Below are 23,257 nucleotides of genomic sequence, written 5' to 3'. Positions count from 1 at the left end.
TAGGAGTGGCCATCCTGCAAAGATGACTACAAGAGCACAGCTCAGAATGCTTAATGAGGTTAAGAAGAATCTTAGTGTCAGTTAAAGAATTACATAAATTTCTGGAACATGCTAACATCTCTGACGAGTCTACGATATGTAAAACACTAAACAAGAATGAACACACACTGGACACTGAATGTCCTTAAGTGGCCCACCCAGAGCCCGGACTTGAACCCGATTGAACATCTCCGGAGAGACCTGAAAATAGTTGTGCAGTGACGCTCCCCATCCAACCTGACAGGGCTTGAGAGGATCTGCAGAGAAGCATGGGAGAAACTCCCCAAATACAGTTGTGCCAAGAAGACTCAAGGCTGTAAAGGGTAAAGGGTCTGAATAATTATGTAAATGCTTGTGCAAGGCTGCACTAAACATTTGACCTAAGTTAAACAATTTAAAGTCAATGCTACCAAATACTTGTCACGCCTTGGTCTTAGTATTTTGTGTTTTAGTTAATTAGTTGGTCAGGCCAGGGTGTGACATGGGTTTATTGTTTGTTGTATTCTTAGTGGGGTTTTTTAGTTATTGGGATTGTAGCTGATTAGGGGTGTGTTACATAGGTTTGGCTGCCTGAGGCGGTTCTCAATCAGTCATGTGATTCTTCTTGTCTCTGATTGGGAACCGTATTTAGGTAGCCTGGGTTTCACTTTGTATTTCGTGGGTGATTGTTCCTGTCTCTGTGTTAGTGTTTCACCAGACAGGCTGTATAGGTTTTTCACGTTCCGTTTGTCGTTTTTTGTTTTTTCATGTATCGTCGTTTGTTCAATTAATAAACATGAGTAACCAACACGCTGCATTTCGGTCCGACTCTCTTTCGACAAACGAAGAACGTTGTTACAATACTAACTGAGTGTATGTAAACTTCTGACCCACTGGGAATGTGATGAAAGAAATCAAAGCTGAAATAAATCATTCTCTCTACTATTATTCTGACATTTCACATTCTTAAAATAAAGTGGTGATCCTAACTGACCTAAAACAGGGGATTTTTACTAGGAATAAATGTCAGGAAACTGAGTTTTCAGATATGTTTCTATTGTTGTCAAAGTCGTTTTCATCTCAAGTTAAAGCTAATTGTTAGCTAGCTAGCTAACAATAGCTGGATGGCTTGCTAGCTAACGTTACGTGTATGATCTGTGTAGTAATATTATTAGTATCTCATATCCATTTGCATTGCTAGTTATAGCCTAATGGCAGCGAGCTAGCTAACATCGAAGCTGGTTGGTTATATTTAGCTACCTGCAGATTCATGTATTGTAGTAACGTTATGAGTTGGGATTATGTTTCATTGTTTAGCTAGCTACATGTCTAAACAAAAGATTCCCCAATGCAAGTAACCATTTCACTATACCTTTTACAACTTCTGCATCCTGTGGACAAATTTACATATGATTTCATATAGTGTGTGTTTACTAGAGATGGTAATGTGAAAAACAACATGACCTGCACCAAAGTCATATTAAGATATGTAGGAGCCTCCCGAGTGGCGCAGCAGTCAAGGGCTCTGCATTGCAGTGCTAGAGGTGTCACTACAGACCCGGGTTCGATCCCAGTCTGTGTCGCCGTGACCAGGAGACCCATGAGGCGGTGCACAATTGGCCCGTTAGGGGAGGGTTTGGCCGGCCTGGGATATCCTTGTTCCATCGCGCTCTAACAGTTCCTTGTTGGAGGGCCCGGGCGTAGTGCTCGCTGACTTCTGTCGCCAGCTGCATGGTGTTTCCTCCGACACGGCTGGCTTACCGGTTAAGTGGGCATTGTGTCAAGTAGCAGTGCGGCTTGGCTGGGTTGTGTTTTGGAGGATGCACGGCTCTCAGCCTTCGACCTCTCCCTAGTCTGTACGGGAGTTGCAGCGATGAGACAAGACTAACTTCCAATTGGATACCATGAAATTGGGGAGAAAATAAAAGATTGCTCTTCAACTGACTGTGCTCCTGCATGTAAATATTTGGATTGATATGGATTTGACATTTAAAAAATATATACTGTAGATCTGGTTAAGAAGCTAAATTTTAAAGTTGCCTTTTTCTACAGAAAATAGACTGATTGACTGAATAATCTTTTTATATTTTTTGATTATGGTGATATTATTTATCAAAGTGCAGCTACTACTTCTCCTAAACCTTTGGATGCCATCTACCATTGTGCCCGTCATTTCGTTAACAGGTGAAAGCTTTTATTAACATGATTATTTTTTAAATGTAACTTTTATCCTTTTTCTCCCCAATTTTGTGATGACCAAATGGTAGTTACAGTCTTGTCCCATTGCTGCAACTCCCGTATGGATACGGGAGAGGAGAATATCGAAAACCATGCGTCCTCCGAAACACGGCCCTGACAAGCCGCACTGCTCGCTTAACCTGGAAGCCAGCCGCACCAATGTGTTGGAGGAAACACCGTACAACTGGTGTCAGTGTGCATGCGCCCAGCCTGCCACAAGGCGTCGCTAGAGCGCAATGGGACAAGGACAACTGTTGCGGCCACTTGGGATCGAACCCAGGTCTGTAGAAATGCCACTCGGGAGGCCCTATAGGTGACAGTTTTGATACTTATCATAGTTTATGAAGTAGAGCCTTGTGACCAAAAAGGAAGTAATGTAAAGGTCTTCGGGTCTTTAGGGAAGTCCAGACAACAACATAGACCTCTACATTACTCCCTTTTTGTTTACAAGGCCCTGCTTCATAAACTTCTGTCTAATCTAACTTTGCTGTTGAAGTATAGGCATCTGAGTTGCCTAACCCGTTCAGAGGATTGGGTAACTCTTGAGGTTGCTGTGTTTTAATGCACTGTATTGTTGGAATAATATACATTTCATCTTGATGTTCTGGTGCCGTTTGGGCAATTTAAAGTTTTGATTGGGGACTAATTTGTGGAGGAATATAACTCTTGTTCTGGGTGATGGGATTTTTTATTTATTTGTTCTTCCCATTAATGTATTTTTGTAAATCTGGGGATCCAAGATCTTTTACATATTATCGTCCAATAACTGTACTGATGTTTTTTTTAAACCAACACTTCTATATGAGCACCAATATGGTTTTCATAAGCACTACCACACAGATGTGTCTTTTACAACTTGTGGAAAAATCTTTACAGCCCTGAACAACAATGAATACACTCTTGGCATCTTTTTAGATTGATCAAAATCATCCGACATGGTTGATTGTGAAATATTACTATATTGCATTATTACAGTTTTCATGATTTTACATATAAATGGCTATATAATTATGTTTATGATAGAGAACAATTTGTATATGCAAATGGTTGTGCACCTACCATGGCCAAGATATTATGTTGCATTCCACAGGGTTCAATCCAAAGATCTTGCTACTTTGTCTTCTACCGTAATTCCCATTCTTTTTGCTAATGATTTTATCACTCTAGAATTTTGCTTCGCTAATCAATGAAGCAAACTCGTGCATGGCCAAGTTTTCTGAATGGTTCCAGATTTTTTTAACATTTAAAGATTATTAATTTATCTTCATTGTATTCACTGGTAAGAATAAGAAATAGCAAACAATAGAATAGAAAAATCTCACTTTGGGGGAATAAAATGGACCAGGTTTCATCCACTCGATTCCTAGGTGTTTCAATTGATAAAAAGTTATAAATCATATTCATTTTGTTTGCAGCGAAGTATCATCAGAATGAATAGTGGTTTGGTTCATCAGGCTTGCTTCCTAATACTACATTACAGATTAATTTACCCATTTCTCATTTACTGCAGTATTGTCTAGGACAGTACATATACTGTATGCTTCCAACCTACACAAATTATTCTTCACACCAAATAAATTTACAAGACGAGCCACCCCCTTTAACTACTTGGCTCCATCGGTCCCTCTGTTTTAAGAAACTGAATATATTGTATATCTACAACATTTAATATACCACAATTATGCACCTTCATGTACAAATACCCCCCAAACAGCCTACCTAAACCCTTCAATGGATTCTTCCAGGTTAATTCCCAAACCCATGCATACAACACAAGACACTGCGATAACCTGCATCCTCCCATTGCCGCACCTCACAGTCCATTCTCTATCAGATACAGGTTCCATACTCTGGAATTCCTGCATAGACTAGGGGTTAACCAAACTACCCAGTATTGTCTCCTGACCCCTCCTGTCTCAGCCTCCAGTATTTATGCTGCAATAGTTTGTGCCGGGGGGCTAGGGTCAGTTTGTTATATCTGGAGTACTTCTCCTGTCCTATCCAGTGTCCTGTGGGAATTTAAGTATGCTCTCTCTAATTCTCTTTCTCTCTCTCAGAGGACCTGAGCCCTAGGACCATGCCTCAGGTCTACCTGACATGATGACTCCTTGCTGTCCCCAGTCCACCTGGCCGTGCTGCTGCTCCAGTTTCAACTGTTCTGCCTTATTATTATTTGACCATGCTGGTCATTTATGAACATTTGAACATCTTGGCCATGTTCTGTTACAATCTCCACCTGGCACAGCCAGAAGAGGACTGGCCACCCCTTATAGCCTGGTTCCTCTCTAGGTTTCTTCCTAGGTTTTGGCCTTTCTAGGGAGTTTTTCCTAGCCACCGTGCTTCTACACCTGCATTGCTTACTGTTTGGGGTTTTAGGCTGGTTTTCTGTACAGCACTTTGAGATATCAGCTGATGTACGAAGGGCTATATAAATAAATTTGATTAGATATAGTCTCCTCCATGCAGTTTTTTTATCTGTAGTGTTATGTATTTCACTTGTTTTCTTTGGTGCAAATAAATAAAACCTAAAAACCCAAATAAGCTAGTTAATGTTGCTAATAAAGTTAGATAGTTTCACCAATGAAGGATTCAAGCAAGCTAACACCTACGCTGGGGATATTACAAGACATGCTACTGCAAACAACAGTTTTTTTGTAATTATAAAAAAACAGATTTGTTGTCATGTTTAGGTTGAAAAGGTGAATGTTCAGTGGTGAATGAACAACTCGGCAACTTGGATAACAAAATGTTCTCAGAGTTTCACACTTGTAATTATGACTTGGAGTTTCGTTCAAGTGAAACTTCAGAGTCAACTCTGAACTTCAGATAATTCCGACAGCTTGTAAAGGCCCCATATGACATCAGTTGCAAAGTGCATATAAAACACATCAAGTGTGCACATGTTGTGTAGGGTGCACAAATTGAATTTGAGAGCGTGCAAGTGTGTCATTGGGAACAGAAAATCATTGCAGCATCCAATAAATGAGTCTGAGAGTGAAGATATTTCCCCCCTGAAGAAATAAAGATTCAGAAGTTGTTGCAAATATACCCTGCCCGGATGTCTCTTCTCACACACACATTTTAATTTTACTCTTCAAAATCCATCTCGCTCTAGCCGAGTGGATCTCTTGCTATAATATTTTACAGGTAGGTGTCAGTGTCAAAATTCTACCCAATGAGAGAGTTTATTCCAGGCTACTGAAATGCAATTGGTCAGGAATTTCTGTACCAATCAGCTGGTTGACTGGTTTGTTTAAATGCAGATTCATAACACTTACTGGGTATCCTGGATCCCCTAACTCTCCTCTCTCTCCTCTGTCTCCTGGAGGACCCTGATCAAAAACAGAAGAATACGTTGATATTAAAGACCCTCAGAACCGTATTGGAATTAGTAATGAAAGATGAGAGAAGATAATAGTAACTCACTCTGTCGCCTGGAGGACCAGTAGGACCCTCAACCTTCCCATCATCCCCCTGCTCGCCCTAATATAAAGAAACAATGTTAGTGGAGCCATTCAATGGAAGACAATACAATTTACCTCTCACAGATTGCTCACTGAAAGTGTACTGTTTCTTCAAAGAATGTTGGTTAGTGTCCTGAATGATCCCACTGTAACTGTGTACACATGTCAGATGTGTGTACACATGTCAGATGTGTGTACACATGTCAAAAACTCAAAAACATATCACATCAGTGCATGAAGCAGATATGGTTTTCGCTCTCACTCTGCAAAATAAAAGCTTTGCAGTGCTTACGCAATGCTTAAATGACTAGCTTTAGCCAGGGTTGATTTGTTGTTTGTTAGGCAATACATTTAAATCAGACTTGGGGAATATAAAGGATAACTGCAGAGTTGTGTTAAAGGATCTTTGTTTTATGGTTCAAATGGGAAACATTGAGTTCAAATGTAGATCCAGACAGCTGATGTTACTACACACTATTACATAACAGACTGAGATAGAGAAATAGGGTAGCATTATGTTCAAACAAGACCACAAGTGTCCATTTTTCTTTTGCCCGTCAGGCACAGTTGAATCTAACCCACTGTAATATATTAAATGCACTACAGTGGGTGCAGAAGAACCACATCAGTGAGGCAGCATTGCGCGATTTGCTAAACACTTTTTTTACTAATGTCTGATATACCATCCCGTCAGAAAGTAGTCATACCCCTTGACTTATTCCACATTTTGTTGTGTTACAGTCTCAATTTAAAATGGATTACATAGATTACCCCATAATGACAAAATGAAAACATGTTTTCAGAATGTTTGCAAATGTGTTGAAGATGAAATACAGAAATATCTTATTTAAGTATTTACACCCTTGAGTCAATATGTTAGAATCACCTTTGGCAGCGATTACAGCTGTAAATAATAATATTTGCACATTATTATTAAAACAATTCTTCAAGCTCTATCAAGTTGATTTGTTTATCATGGCTAGACAGCCATTTTCAAGTATTGCCATAGATTTTCAAGACGATTTAAGTCACAACTGTAACTAGGCCACTCATTCAATGTCATCTTGGTAAGCAACTACAGTATAGATTTGGCCTTGTGTTTTAGGTTATTCTCCTGCTGAAAGGTGAATTTGTCTCCCAGTGTCGGTTGGAAATCAGGCTGAACACGATTTATCCTAAAAGCATACCCATAACATGATGCAGCCAACACCATGCTTGAAAATATGAAGAGTGGTATTCAGTGATGTGTTGTGTTGGATTTAACTTTAGTGTTGTAGATCCATCCTCAGTTTTCTCCTATCACAGCCAATAAACACTGTAACTGTTTTAAAGTCACCATTGGCCTCATGGTGAAATCCCTGAGCAGTTTCCTTCCTCTACAGCAACTGAATTTGGAAGGACGCCTGTACCTTTGTAGTGACTGGGTGTATTGATACACCATCCAAAAGAGAAATAACTTCACAATGCTCAAAGGGATATTGAATGTATGCTTTCTTTTTTTAAATCTACCTGTAGGTGCCCTTCATTGTGAGGCATTGGAAAACCTCCCTGGTCTTTGTGGTTGAATCTGTGCTTGACATTCATTGCTCAAATGAGGGACCTTACAGATAATTGTATAGTGTTAAGTACAGAGGTAAGATAGTCATTCAAAAATCATGTTAGTTATGTTACTATTATTGCACACAGAGTGAGTCCATGCAATTTATTAAGCAACTTACTCTTGAATTTATTTAGGCTTGCCATAACAAAGGGGTTTCAATACTTATTGAAAAAAAAACTCTTCAGCTTTTCATTTTTAATTCATTAGTAAACACTTCCAAAAACATAATTCCACTTTGATATTGTGGGGTATTGTGTGTTGGCCTGTGACACAATGTGTAGGCCAGTATTCAATTTTAAAGTCAGGCTGTAACACAACAAAAAGTGGAAAATGTTAAGGGGTGTGAATATTGTCTGATGGCACTGTATGCCTGTAATATGCTTCTGCTGTAGCACCCCCAAAATTAAGTTGACAAAGCAACATTAGCCTTACGTGATGCTTGCAGTGTAGTTTCTGAGTTAGACATACAGTAGTTAGCCATTGTAAACATAGATGCTAGTTTCTGAGTTAGACATAATGTGTTGGGAATGGTGTACCTTTTCACCATTTGGTCCTTGATGGCCAATAGGGCCTTGGGGTCCCTGATGACCCTATATAGACAGACAGGGATGGAGGAAAGACTTTTTTATTCTATTTTTATTTCACCTTTATTTAACCAGGTAGGCTAGTTGAGAACAAGCAGACAACACAGACAACAACACAGAGTTACACATGGAATAACATGGAATAAACAATAAACAAGCCAATAACACAATAAACAAGTCATTGACACAGTAGAACAAAATAAAGTCTATATACAGTGTGCGCAAAAAGCATGAGGAGGTAGGCAGTAAATAGCGCATAGTAGCAAGGAATTACAATTTGTCAGATTAACACTGGAGTGATAAATGAGCAGATGATGATGTGCAAGTAGAGATAATGTGTGCAAAAGAGCAGACATGTAAATAAAAACAGTATGGGGATGAGGTAGGTAGATTGGATGGGCTATTTACAGATGAACTATGTACAGCTGCAGCAATCGGTTAGCTGCTCAGATAGCTGATATTTAAAGTTGGTGAGGGAAATATAAGTCTCCAGCTTCAGCGATTTTTGCAATTCGTTCCAGTCACAGGCAGCTGAAAACTGGAAGGAAAGGCGGCCAAATGGGGTGTTGGCTTTGGGGATGATCAGTGAGATATACCTGCTGGAACGTGTGCTGCGGGTGGGTGTTGTTATCATGACCAGTGAGCTGAGATAAGGTTGAGTTTTATCTAGCATAGACTTATAGATGAGCCAGTGGGTCTGGCGACGAATATGTAACGAGGGCCAACCGACTAGAGCCTACAGGTCGCAGTGGTGGGTGATATAAGGTGATTTGGTAACAAAACGGATGGCACTGTGATAGACTGCATCCAGTTTGCTAAGTAGAGTATTGGAAGCTATTTTGTAGATGACGTCGCCGAAGTCGAGGATCGGTAGGATAGTCAGTTTTACTAGGGTAAGTTTGGTGGCGTGAGTGAAGGAGGCTTTGTTGCAAAATAGAAAGACAATTCTAGATTTGATTTTGGATTGGAGATGCTTAATATGAGTCTGGAAGGAGAGTTTACAGTCTAGCCAGACACCTAGGTATTTATAGTTGTCCACATATTCTAGGTCAGAACCATCCAGGGTGGTGATGAAGGTGAATTCACCAATTTGTAAGTCGCTCTGGTTAAGAGCGTCTGCTAAATGACTTAAATGTAAATGTGATGCTAGTCGGGCGGGCGGGTGTAAGGCAGTGAACAGTTGAAAAGCATGCATTTGGTTTTACTAGCATTTAAGAGCAGTTGGAGTCCATGGAAGGGTTAATACTGTGATATACAGATTTAATCATTGATATACTTTTAAAGGCAATTTCACTGATGTTTGCGGAGATCACTTTTCACTGACATAACCTTTATAATGAAATATTTCCCTGATGGCAAAGCTCCCATCCACTTTGAAGCAAAACATGTTTTATTGTTTCTTAACTTGTTTCCTTGTCACACATCATAGGTTTGTTCACTAAAATTGCCAATTTTCTAGTTCAGGGGTGTCCAACTCCTGTCTGGAGAGCAACTGGGTATATAGGCTTTTATTCCAGCATCACACCTGATTCAGCTATTTATTGTTCATATGGATAATCATGATGCATTGAATTAGGTACCTTAGTGATGGTCTGGATTAAAAATGAGAGTTGGAGTACCGTGCTCTAAATGTTATTAAGCCAGTTATAGTCAGTTATAGGTATGAGATGAGGTTAAGTCAGAATTTCTTGAAGTAGTTCCGCAGGTGTCGATACTGTTCTTTTCACTATTTATATAAATGCTGTTGGTTAATCTGTTGAAAATTGTACATTTCATCTATATGCAGATGATACTATTATGTACACAATTCCCCTGACTGCTGAACTGGCTATGACAAGACTACTGTCCGATTTTGCAGTTGTGCGGGAAGCCTTTACTGGTTTAAAATGCATGCTTAATATGGTCAAAACAAAATACAGTACATGTTGTTTTCAAGTTCTCGTAAAATTGTCTCAGATGGATTACATCTTCACTCATCGGATGGCTCTATACTGAACAAAAATATAAACGTAACATGTAAAGGACCCATGTTTCATGGGCTGAAATAAAAGATCCCAGAAATGTTATGTGCACAAATGTGTTTACATCCCTCCTTTGCCAAGATAATTCAGCCACCTGATAGGTGTGGCATATCAAGATGCTGACCAGCATGATCAGTACACATGTGCATCTTGTGCTAGGGACAATAAAAGGCCATTCTAAAATGTGGAGTTTTGTCACACAACACAATGCCACAGATGTCCAAAATTGAGCGGTTTGCGCGGTTTGCTGTCAACGTGGTTAGCAGAGTGTCCCAGTGGTGGGGTATGGTATGGGCAGACATAAGCTATGGACAATGAACACAATTGCCATTAATTGATAGCAATTTGAATGCACAGAGATACCATTGTCGTGCCATTATTCCGCCGCCATCACCACGTTTCAGCATGATAATACACGGCCCAATGTTCCAAGGAACTATACACAATTCCTGGAAGTGTCCCAGATCTTCCATGGCCTGCATAGCAACCAGACAAGTCACCCATTTAGCATCTATGGGATGCTCTGGATCGATGTGTATTACAGCGTGTTCCAGTTCCCGCCAATATACAGCAACTTCACACAGCCATTTAAGAAGTGGGACAAAATTCCACATGCCACAATCAGCAGCCTGATCAACTCTAAGTGAAGGAGATGTGTCACGCTGCATAAGGTAAAAAGTTGTCAGACCAGATACTGATTGGTTTTCTGATCCACGCCCCTACCTTACAGATGCATATCTGTATTCCCAGTCATATGAAATCCATAGATTAGGGCATAAGGAATTTATTGAAATTGACTGATTTCCTTATATGAACTGTGACTCAGTAAAATCTTTGGAATTGTTGCATGATTCGTTGATATTTTTGTTCAGTGTAGTTAGCCTATTCCCGATCTGGACAAACAATCCACCTACCACTATTGTCACTATGAATGGTGGATAGAGGGCAGGATAGACAGACTGGTAGACTATATTGACCTGAAGTATAGTTAGCACGCGGAAAAGCATAGTGCAAAAGGGCAATATCAAAACACTTTAATATAGTGGAGGCCCACGCAAGCAGATAAAGAAATTTGTCTAGGTTGGAATTCTATAGTAAAACCTGCAGAAGGGTGAATGTAAACCAGGGAAAAAAAACAACCCTCCACAAAGCAAAGAAAAATTGTTAGACCACTCTCCCCTAAATTTCAAACTGTCCTTAAGTAGTGTGATCAAAAGCATTAGGAGTGAAGCGCGTTGCGGGAACAGTTTTACTCAGTACACTACTGTAACCCAGTTAACAAACTAGTACAGTGTGACTAAAGGAGAGATTTGGAGCTCAAGGAACAGTTTTACTCAGTACACTACTGTAACCCAGTTTTAACAAACTAGTACGGTGTGAGTAAAGGAGAGATTTGGAGCTCAAGGAACAGTTTTACTCAGTACACTACTGTAACCCAGTTTTAACAAACTAGTACGGTGTGAGTAAAGGAGAGATTTGGAGCTCAAGGAACAGGTTTACTCAGTACATTACTGTAACCCAGTTTTAACAAACTAGTACGGTGTGACTAAAGGAGAGATTTGGAGCTCAAGGAACAGGTTTACTCAGTACATTACTGTAACCCAGTTTTAACAAACTAGTATGGTGTGACTAAAGGAGAGATTTGGAGCTCAAGGAACAGGATTACTCAGTACATTACTGTAACCCAGTTTTAACAAACTAGTACGGTGTGACTAAAGGAGAGATTCGGAGCTCAAGGAACAGGTCAAAATCTATATCTTGTTTTATATTTTTTTAAATGTCTGTGTTTTATGAAATTGTACAGTACAGTCGTGGCAAAGTTTTGAGAATGACAAATATATTCACAAAGTTTGCTGCTCCAGTGTCTTTAGATATTTTTGTCATATGTTACTATGGAATCCTGAAGTTTAATTACAAGCATTTCATAAGTGTCAAAGGCTTTTATTGACAATGGGGAGAGAAGTGGCTTGGAGAGAAGTGGCTTATTTGCTGCCCTTCTTGACACCAGGCCATCCTCCAAAATTCTTCGCCTCACTGTGCGTGCAGATGCACTCACACCTGCCTGCTGCCATTCCTGAGCAAGCTCTGTACTGGTGGTGCCCCGATCCCGTAGCTGAATCAACTTTAGGAGATGGTCCTGGCGCTTGCTTGACTTTCTGAAAGTCAAGCAAGACCCTGAAGCCTTGTTCACAACAATTGAACCGCTCTCCTTGAAGTTCTTGATGATCTGATAAATGGTTGATTTATGTGCAATCGTACTGGCAGCAATATATATCCTTGCCTGTGAAGCCCTTTTGTGCAAAGCAATGATGACGACACGTGTTTCCTTGCAGGTAACCATGATTGACAGAGGAAGAACAATGATTCCAAGCACCACCCTCCTTTTCAAGCTTCCAGTCTGTTATTCGAACTCAATCAGCATGACAGAGTGATCTCCAGCCTTGTCCTCATCTACACTCACACCTGTGTTAACGAGAGAATCACTGACATGATGTCAGCTGGTCCTTTTGTGGTAGGGCTGAAATGCAGCGGAAATGTTTTTTTTTTGCAGATTCAGTTAATTTGCATGGCAAAGAGGGACTTTGCAATTAATTGCAATTCATCTGATCACTCTTCAAAACATTCTGGAGTATATGCAAATTGCCATCATACAAACTGAGGCAACAGACTTTTTGAAAATTCATATTTGTGTCATTCTCAAAACTTTTGGCTACAACTGTATATGAAGGCCTCCCTCGTAAAAGAGACACTGGTCTCAATGGTGAGTCCCTGATTAAATAAAGGTAAATAAATATATAGACTTACCTCGTAACCTGCTAGACCCATTTCCCCCTGTTCACCCATTCTGCCTGGGGGACCCTGTGAGAGGAAGTGAGGGAGGGTTTGGTCACACTGGAGCTAAAACTGCAAATAACCACATTACCCATCTAAAGTGACAGCCTTCAGATGTCAATGAAGGTCAAACCTAAATACGGATTTTGCTCTGACTGCTTGACTTCTTACTGGGTTTTACCTTCTAGTTCTAACATCGGGACCCATATGCATAAAGCATCACAGAGCAGGAGTGCTGATCTGGACAAAAAAAAAGACTTCCGAAAGGGTAGTGTCGTGTATTCATGGACTCCAAGGGAACATAGGGAACACAAAGACACATAAAATAATGTATTACTCTGTGTTTCATAATTTTCCTTCAATACTGGCCTATGATGATAACAGCAATTCTGATCCAACCATTAATTCATACATTGTTGTGCCTCTGGCCTGAGAGGGTGGAAGTTCAATATGTAGCTAGATGTAGAAGACTACTGTTAACTAGTTAACGTTTCCCATGAATGGAAGTTAAGCTAGCAGGCAAGCATTTTAGCCAAGTAGCCTAGGACAACAACTAAAAGTATGTACTGTATGACAAAGTGATAGACCGTTTTGTCAACATGAAAGAGAGGATGCCATTGGCGTTTCTCGACAAGTAGGGTGAGTCAACATGTTTTACTACTTGCACAAACGCGCACGCAACATGGTGCTGGAATAGTGGAGGCAGCTCCTGTTTTTTTATGCGACTTGCAGTAACTCTGTGGTTCTAAATCAATAGTTGTTTAGTGGTCCGAAAATGTCGGGAAACATGAACTTGCTTAACCATGCTGTAGGTCATGTAACTATCTGTTACATGCAATATGCATTGTGGACTTCACTGGACAGAGGTTTCTATCCGGTGTGAAAAAACAATGGTGTGGTTGAATAACTTCTGCCACTGGCTTCTCATTGTCTCGGCCTTTAGGCCTATATATCATGGTCGCAAGGCATATGAATTAACTGCAAACAATGCAATTTACAGAACACATATAGTGTAGATTGTAATATGGCTGGCTTGAGTGGGGCTTGGCTTGATTTTGCCCAAACATCCCTACTGCAGAAGGGATTCTTCACTTGTCCCCATAGAAAAAACGTTTTAGGTTCCATGTATAACCTTCTGTGGAAAAGGTCCTGCATGGAACCCAAAATGGTTCCTGAAAGGGTTCTCCTATGGGGACAGCTGAAGAACCCTTTTAGGTTCCAGATAGCACCTTTCTTTCTAAAGGTGATGGATCAGGTGCCCCCTGCCCATGTAATTTTATACATTATGATCTAAAAGGAAAAACTGATCCTAGATCAGCACTCCTCCTCTGAAATGGTTTATGAATACAGGCCCAAAAAATGATCTCACTGTCTGCAATACTACAGGTCCACATTACCACAGGTCCAATGGTTCCTCTCGAGCCCTTCGGTCCCACAAACCCTTTTGGACCAGTCTTTCCAATTCGTCCCGTCTCCCCAAGATGACCCATATGGCCTTTGGCTCCCTACAACATACACATTTAATTGGTATGATAGTATGAAACATTATACAGTAAAATTACTTGATATACAAGTACTGTAAACAAAGATACATTTATAAAGGTATAATAGGTATCGCAGGGTTCTGGACCATGTTTTGATCGAGCATTGGAAAATAATAAGTGAAATCAAATCTGTGGTTGATAAGAATACCTTTCTTCCTGGTTTGCCTCTTTCACCAATCTTGCCGGATTTACCCTCTTGTCCCTGGAGTGGAGATATGAGACAGACTGAGAAATAGACATTTCAGCTGAATAGCTACATATGACAAAATTTAACAGAGATTGACAATGGTGTTGTGAAATATTTCTAGGTGAGGGAGCGCAAAATAATGTAACCCGTGAATGATAATTATTCATGTATGTCACCTCTACTCCCGCTCCACCCCTCCTGCGCTTGACGTAGCCGGTTTACTAACTGTAATGTTCTTCATGCGGTGAAAGAGAGTTGGACCAAAATGCAGCGTGTAGATTGCGATCCATGTTTAATGAACAAACGTAAACACGAATCAAATACAAATACTACAAAACAAAGAACGTAATGAAAACCGAAACAGCCTATACTAGTGTAAACTAACACAGAGACAGGAACAAGGACACTAAGGACAATAACCCACGAAACACACAAAGAATATGGCTGCCTAAATATGGTTCCCAATCAGAGACAACGATAATCACCTGACTCTGATTGAGAACCGCCTCAGGCAGCCATAGACTAACGCTAGACATCCCACAAAACCCCAAGACAAAAACACACCACAATAATCCATGTCACACCCTGGCCTGACCGACTAAATTAAGAATAAACATAATATATTTCGACCAGGGCGTGACACGAACCACCGGTCCTGGGAACCATCATTACAACATTCTACCAGTAAAACGTCCAAACTGTATCTGCATGCCAATGATTTGATTGATCTCAATCAGTTTCATGGTAATGTGCATTTAGATCTTCTTGAATTACTGTTTGATAAACCGATTAGAGCAAATGGGGTTAACAAACTATCAGCCTTGTATTTTGTTTTAATTAAAGCACATATTCTGCCCACTCTTTTTTTACTATTAAACTTTTACTATTTACTCCACTCGGGGCCTCCCAAGTGGAGTAAATACAAATACATATAGCTTAATATCATTGCACTGTTTGCGAGGAGAGCTGTAAGGTCCTGGGTGTCGTGAGGGTGAAATCAGGCGCAGGAAAGCAGAGTTCAATAAAGTGCTTTTTTTAATGCACACATGGTGAGCTACAGTCACCCCACTTACGGGTGCTCAAACCAAATGCCCCAGACACAGGGAAACGAAAACAGTCTAGCACTAAATACACGAACATGTACATCTAATGCAAACACCAGGGTTTTACAAAAATCAATCCCACACCTAGAACCAGGCGGGCTGGCTGACTAATAAAGCCTCACTAATTATAACCAACTAAAAACAGGTGTACTCAATAAACACATAAGGAGGGGGAGAAAAGTTACAATATGCTATTATAAAATAAAACAGAGGGGTGAACTATCAATTCATATAATTTATTTGCATAGATTAAAAAACATCGAATCAATTGACCAAGTAGTGAACATAAATCTTTATTACTTAGAATTGCAGGAAATTTGTTTTAAAACAGCCATCAAATCTAACTTTTGGTGTGGTGTATTCATGCATCTTAATAAACTATAACCTTAATGTATTATTAAGCTACAACGGTTCCTGCGTCTCAGCCAATATAGGCTAAATACTCCCAGAGAGGGTCAGGCTCCTTGGGTTTTGCAGGGGCTAAACTGGTTTGGGTTTCCTTAACAGAATAGTTTCACCGTAACCAAGTGGTCACATTGTTCTGGGTTCCACTGTGGAAGAGGGGTTCGTGGAGTTTTATGAACACCAATGCAGACGCACGGTGAATTTCGATCTTAGATCTTGTTGGTGTGATAAGGTTCATGTGGCTAAACCCCCTCTCACATGCTGCCGAGATACAGTGAACAGTGCTTGACCCGAAATAGGTTCCGGTACTCATTTTGGGTGCCGGTACAGTTTATTTTTAGCTGCAGGGGCTCCACAATACTTTTGAGCTAGTAAGAGTCAAGTCAAGAACTGGAGATGTACAGTTAAGCAGTGGTCTCAGCTTGCGTGTCCCCCACTGTGAACAAAGTCCCTAAAGCCATTGATAGTGGAGGCGCACGGGAGAGAGAAGCGTTCGCACCGGATGCGAATGTCTTTTCCCTTTGAATCTCGGAATGAGAGACTGACCAGCTCTCTGTAATCGGACTGCGCTGCAGTCTGTTCCACTACGGACGTGCCTTTAAAGCTTGTGAACAAGCTCATGTTGTTTATAAGGCTAGACAGGAACTGCTGGTGTTTATTTTTCAACGTTCTCATTGGCCAAAGCGGTCAAGTCTCTGACGGCCTCCGCAGTGCACACACGCAGCTTATTCATCATTCTCACCACTGCCAGAGGCTGCTATACAGGCTTCTAGGCTGCTATACATAGAACGATAACCCAAATAAATAGCCTATCGTTTTTCATGGAATTTGTGGTAATTAAATCTAATTTATTTATTACAACTACAACCCAGTCACAGTTGGTGTAGTGTGTTGGGTCAACATATTGTAGCCATATAACGCTTTTATTTACCAAGGTAAGCAATTGAGAACAATAATCAACCTGGTTGAGTGTGTGTGGGGGTGTTTGGTTACGTTTGTCACTCACTGTGATGCCTATGAGTCCAGGATTCCCAGGTGGGCCCTCCTTTCCCTTCATTCCGGTTTCACCCTTCTCTCCTTTGTCGCCCTCGTGCCCCATGTCACCCTTTTCACCCTAATAAAACAGAACAGCATGGGCTCAACTGGGGAGCTCAATACAACAACAAAAAACAGAATGACCTGCGAAGAGAGCTGGTGAAACCAGCAGGCATAATGTGGCATGGAACGTCATAATGATGTCATATTTCTGGGTGTAAACAGTTTTTCTGATTGTAGAGTCATCAGATAAAGAGGTATTTCTGCTTGATAATATACTGTATATATTTTTTTTATCTGTTCAGATATGTTTTTGCCTGGTTGTTTCAAAACACCATAAACAACCTGACCATTACCTCACAAAAAACATCAGAATAATGACAGCAACAAAGTTAATACAAATAAATTGTTCACTACTTTTGACCAGGGCTCATAGCGAATAGGGTGCCATTTGGACGCACACAATGACTCAGAGATTTGTCTCAGTCCATACCTTTGTTCCATCAGGACCAGCAGCACCGGCCTCTCCCTCAAGCCCTGGCTCTCCCTACACACAGAGCACAAGCAGTGAATGAGATTGACATTTGATGGTTAACAAAACACAACACGATCAGGAGAAATTCATTTTAAGAAGAGAATGACAAAAAAACTGACCCGTTGTCCCATTAGTCCCTGCTCTCCGATGTTACCAATGGCTCCGAGTGCTCCCTGATACACACACACACAATCTTGAGGGCAGGGTTTCCTTAATGTTACAGATATGTTTCTGCCTGTGTGTGTGTGTGTGTGTGTGTGTGTGTGTGTGTGTGTGTGTGTGTGTGTGTGTGTGTGTGTGTGTGTGTGTGTGTGTGTGTGCACGTGTTTATGCGTGTGTGCGTACATGTGTGTGCAAGGGTGTGTGAATGTGCTGTAACAATAACTGCCTACATACAGTAACTGTGCTGTTATTCACTAATTTGTCATTTACACAGACTCATCACAGAAACATCATTGCATTCACTAGGTATGTAAGTGTGTGTAGGAAGTGAGAGACTGACTTATTATAATGAGCAGACAACCATGTTACAGTGTTAGAATGAGGACAGAGGGTGATAAGAGTAGGATGTCTTGGCTAACCTTCTCCCCTGGCTCGCCAGGCAGTCCTGAATCACTCACTTTGCCTGGAGGACCCTAAGAGAGACAAAAAGAGTAAAGGAGAAGTAACCGAAAGCTCGCTGGTTCAAATACCCAAGGCGACAAGCTGAAAAATCAGTTTACGTATCCTTGAGCAAGGACGCCGTACTACTATTTTTGACCCTGCAAAACAACACATTTCACTGCACCTATCTCTTTGATATTCCGCCAAGTCTGGAACCAAAAGGCTGCTGAACAGATTCTACCCCCAAGCCATAACACTGCTGAACAGATAATCAAATGGCTATCTGGACTATTTGCATTGACCCTCTTTTTTTCGTAGCACTGACTCTCTTGCACATCCTTGGAGAGCTCTTTGGTCTTGGCCATGGTGGAGAGTTTGGAATCTGATTGATTGCTTCTGTGGACTGGTGTCTTTTATACAATTAACAAACTGAGATTAGGAGCACTCCATTTAAGAGTGTGCTCCTAATCTCAGCTCGTTACCTGTATAAAAGACACCTGGGAGCCAGAAATCTTTCTGGTTGAGAGGGGGTCAAATACTTATTTCCCTCAATTAAAATGCAAATCAGGGGGTAATTGGAGGGACGCCATGTGCGACTGACGTGTTTTCCGTTTGCTCCTGTGGTATTCTTAAAGTTTATGTGAATTTTCAAATATTAGTTTGGTGATCCCTTTCCGTAAAAACCAAGACTACTTTGCTTCCGAAAGTCAGCATGTCGACGAAACATAAGGACAGAAGCATGACTTTGAGAAAACCTGGCCTACAAGACCCACTCTCATCACCGCCCTCTCCTGAGTCTGAGGACCCGGGGACTCACACTTTACCCGGGGGTGCGGCCTGGCCTGGCGGCACTGAAATGAACATTCTCGAGGCCATCAAACTACTATGCTCTGAGATAATTGAAATGAAAACGGAGGTGGTTGCTACGATTGAGGCCCGAATACAGGAGGTTTTTGATACTTTAAAAGCACACTACAACGATCGCAGTACTGGAGACCTCCGCTACCAATGTCTCCGACTTAACTACATCCCTGGAGGCTCAAGTGAAACGCCTAGCTGCGGATTTGAAAAAGGTGAAGGAGAGCTGTGTGAGTTTAGAGGGATTCTCTCGCCGCAATAACCTAAGACTTGTATCGGTCCCAGAGTCAGCGGAAATGCCTCGCGCCACGGATTTTGTTTCAGGGCTGCTGAAAGATGTTCTTGCCTTAGATGAAAAGCCCCTGATTGATCGTGCCCACCGGTCGCTGCACCCAAAGCCCTGTGATGGTGAGAGGCCCCGTGACATAATTCTTCGAGTGCATTTTTTTCATGAGAAGATGGAGATTCTCCGACGAGCCCGCAATACCACTCTGAGCTTTCAAGGACAGAGCTTCTCCATCTACCAGGACTACTCCCCCACTGTTTCCAGGCAGCACGCAGCTTTCGGACAGGCCAAACGACTACTACGAGACCATCTACTACGGGACCATGAAGTATGGACTGCGATTCCCGTTCCGTTTATGGCTATCTCATGACGGTAAAGACTACACATTTGAGTCTCCGGATGAGGCTATGGCTCACATTCAATGTCACATCAAGAAGTCTTGAACTTGCTTACAGTTCAGCAACTGTTGCGTGCAAACTGTGGATAGTAAGTAACCCACCTGTGGTACAATTATGTTTTGTTATAACAGGCTAGTCTTGTATAGTTGGCGAACCCATTCAGGCTTATTTGATGTGATCTAATGTTTTGATCATCTAGTGTGCTTGCCTTACAAGCATTCAGTCATTTTAATTTCATTGTATTAAGGTTTTACTTAACTCCAGTGTTTCTAGGCTGTCTCGCTCACCTATTCAGTTTGTTTACATAGTGTCTCAATGACTCAAAATATTTTTGGTTATTTGTTTACTGCATCCGTTTGCATTGACCCAGTAAACAGCAAATGCTTCCAGAGGCTACACGTTTTTTGGGGTCTCACTTCAATTTTAAAAGTTTTTAGCGTCATTTATGCCCAGCAAATGTTCAACGTTGCGCACACTTAGTTTTTTGGTATTGGTTGTAAGCTGTCTCAGCGTCAACTCGACAACTATTATTATTATTATTGATTGTCTTATCACGATTTCCTTACTTCAAATTAGGTTTTTGGCCGAGAGCCTTTATACATTTGATTTATTTTCTCTTTCAATGCTTGTTATAAGACTGGGAATATGATTATACACATCTACAAGTGGTGCTTTTGTAATTTTGTTTACACAGGGGGGGGGGTTTGAATTGTTCAGTTCTAATGTTGTCATTCTGTCTTTTTAGTTTATGTTTCTGTACTTTTTCCAAACATCTACCACCGTACATTATTACTCTGAGACAAGCTATTCTGGGTTTTTTGGCGCTCATTGCTTTTCCATTCTATGCTCTAATGGCAGGGTTGAATAACGGGAATGCCCAAAGGGGCTGAAATAATGCGATGAAGTACATTTCATGGAACATCAAAGGGGCCAATAACTCGGTGAAGCGTAAAAGGGTGTTGACACACTTAAAGGGTTTGAATGCAAATGTTGCATTTCTACAAGAGACTCACTTGAGGACTGGTGAGCATTTTAGGATGCGAAAGGACTGGGTTGGTCAAGTGTTCCACTCTAACTTTCATAGTAAATCACAAGGTGCTGCCATTTTGGTTGATAAAGCTACTCCCTTTTAGCTTCTGAGGTTATTGCTGATCCGAAGGGACGATACGTCATAGTAACCGGTAAACTGTTTGTTTTGGCTAGTGTTTATGCTCCCAATTAGGATGACACAAGTTTAATTTCTTCCTTTTTGTCAGCTATACCCAATTTAGATTCTCATTTGTTGATTTTAGGGGGATTTCAAGTGTAACATGTCCCCAGTTCTTGACAAGTCCTCACAAACAACTACAGGCCCATCTAAATGTGCCCTACTTATTCAATCCTTTTTTCAGAAATATGCTGTGTTTGAGGCCTGGCGTTTCCTACATCCTACAGATAGACAGCATTCCTTTTATTCTCATCTTCATCAAACATACTGTCACGCCCTGGTCGAAGTATATTGTGTTTGTCTTCATTTATTTGGTCAGGCCAGGGTGTGACATGAGTTTATTGTGGTGTGTTTTGTCTTGGGGTTTTGTTAGGTATTGGGTTTGTGGCTTAGTGGGTGTATCTAGCATAGTCTATGGCTGTCTGGAGTGGTTCTCAATCAGAGGCAGGTGTTTATCGTTGTCTCTGATTGGGAACCATATTTAGGCAGCCAAATTCTTTGAGTGATTTGTGGGTGATTGTTCCTGTCTCTGTGTTTCTTGTCACCAGATAGGCTGTTTAGGTTTTCACGTTACGTTTGTTGTTTTTGTATTGTTCATGTTTATTCGTTCATTAAACATGTATGAAAATTACCAAGCCGCATTTTGGTCCGCTTCTCCTTCACCAGAGGAAAACACTAACAGAATCACCCACCACAACAGGACCAAGAGGTGTGTCAACAGGCAGGAGCCGCAGGAGAAGCAACAGCGGCAGCAGGAGCAACAAAATCTGGACTACACAACTTGGGTGGAGATAGACAGGTGGGCGGTCGACCCAGGGAGAGTGCCGGAGCCCGCCTGGGATTCGATGGAGCAGTGTACGGAAGGTTACGAGAGAATGAGGTTGGCGAAGCAAGCACGGCGGCGCGGAAGGAAGCCCGGGAGTCAGCCCCAAAAATTTATTGGGGGGGGGCTCACAGGGAGTCTGGCGACGTCAGGTAGGAGACCTGCGTCAACTTCCTGTGGGGCTAGAGAGACCGGGCAGGCACCGTGTTATGCTTAGGTGCGCACGGTGTCCCCAGTGCGGGTGCATAGCCCGGTGCGGTATATTCCAGCTCCGCGTATCGGCCGAGCAAGATTGAGCGTCGAGCCAAATGCCATGAAGCCGGCTCTACGCAGCTGGTCCCCTGTGCGTCTCCTTGGACCGGCTTACATGGCACCAGCCTTGCGCACGGTGTCACCGGTTCGCCTGCATATCCCAGTGCGGGCTATTCCACCTCGCCGCACTGGCAGAGCGACCGGGAGTATTCAACCAGGTAAGGTTGGGCAGGCTCGGTGCTCAAGAGCTCCAGTGCGCCTGCACGGTCCGGTCTACCCAGTATCACCTCCACGCACCAGCCCTCCGGTGGCAGCTCCCCGCACCAGGCTTCCTGTGCGTGTCCTTGGCCCAGTACCACAAGTGCCTGCACCACGTATCAGGCCTACAGTGCGCCTCGCCTCTTCAGCGCAGCCAGAGCCTTCCTCCTCTAAAGCGCTGCCGGAGTCTCCCGCCTGTTTAGCACTGCCAAAGTCTTCCGCCTCTACAGCGCTGCCGGAGTCTCCCACCTGTTTAGCGCTGCCAGAGCCTTCCTCCTCTACAGTGCTGCTGGAGTCTCCTGCCTGTTCAGCGCAGCCAGAGTTGCCAGCCTGCATGGAGCAGCCAGAGCTGTCAGTCTGCATGGAGCAGCCAGAGCTGCCAGTCTGCATGGAGCAGCCAGAGCTGCCAGTCTGCATGGAGCAGCCAGAGCTGCCAGTCTGCATGGAGCAGCCAGAGCTGTCAGTCTGCATGGAGCAGCCAGAGCTGTCGGTCTGCATGGAGCAGCCAGAGCTGTCGGTCTGCATGGAGCAGCCAGAGCTGTCAGTCTGCATGGAGCAGCCAGAGCTGTCGGTCTGCATGGAGCAGCCAGAGCTGTCAGTCTGCAAGGAGCTGCCAGTCTGCAAGGAGCTGCCAGTCTGCAAGGAGCTGCCAGTCTGCAAGAAGCCGCCAGTCTGCAAGAAGCCGCCAGAGCTGCCAGTCTGCATGGAGCAGCCAGAGCCGTCAGTCAGTATGGAGCAGCCAGAGCCGTCAGTCAGTATGGAGCAGCCAGAGACGCCAGTCAGCATGGAGCAGCCAGATCCGTCAGTCTGCCAGGATCCGCCAGTCGGCCAGACTCTTCCAGATCTGCCAGTCAGCCAGACTCTTCCAGAACCGCCAGCCAGCCAGGATCTGCCAGATCCAACCACCTGCCTGAGCTTCCTCTCAGTGCTGAGCTTCCTCTCAGTGCTGAGCTGCCCCTCAGTCCCGAGCTGCCCCTCAGTTCAGTGGGGTTCTGGGTGAGGACTA

General features: G+C 42.4%; 1 protein-coding gene across 1 annotated transcript in view; it reads right to left on the bottom strand.

The window, feature by feature from the left end:
• col27a1a (collagen, type XXVII, alpha 1a) overlaps nt 1-23,257 on the bottom strand; it is a 260,653-nt gene that overhangs the window by 52,948 nt on the left and 184,448 nt on the right. The window contains exons 34-43 of the mRNA XM_064941974.1: nt 18,148-18,201; nt 17,686-17,739; nt 17,525-17,578; nt 17,003-17,110; nt 14,450-14,503; nt 14,155-14,262; nt 12,731-12,784; nt 7,857-7,910; nt 5,683-5,739; nt 5,535-5,588 (exon numbers count right to left, since the gene is read on the bottom strand). Coding sequence (XP_064798046.1) covers nt 5,535-5,588; nt 5,683-5,739; nt 7,857-7,910; nt 12,731-12,784; nt 14,155-14,262; nt 14,450-14,503; nt 17,003-17,110; nt 17,525-17,578; nt 17,686-17,739; nt 18,148-18,201 — 651 coding nt within the window. The remainder of the gene's footprint in view (nt 1-5,534; nt 5,589-5,682; nt 5,740-7,856; nt 7,911-12,730; nt 12,785-14,154; nt 14,263-14,449; nt 14,504-17,002; nt 17,111-17,524; nt 17,579-17,685; nt 17,740-18,147; nt 18,202-23,257) is intronic.

Source organism: Oncorhynchus masou, chromosome 28 (genome assembly GCF_036934945.1).
Source record: "Oncorhynchus masou masou isolate Uvic2021 chromosome 28, UVic_Omas_1.1, whole genome shotgun sequence".
NCBI classification, from domain to species: Eukaryota; Metazoa; Chordata; class Actinopteri; order Salmoniformes; family Salmonidae; genus Oncorhynchus; species Oncorhynchus masou.
The sequence above is the reverse complement of the archived record's forward strand: the minus strand, read 5'-3'. Positions and strand labels throughout refer to the sequence as shown.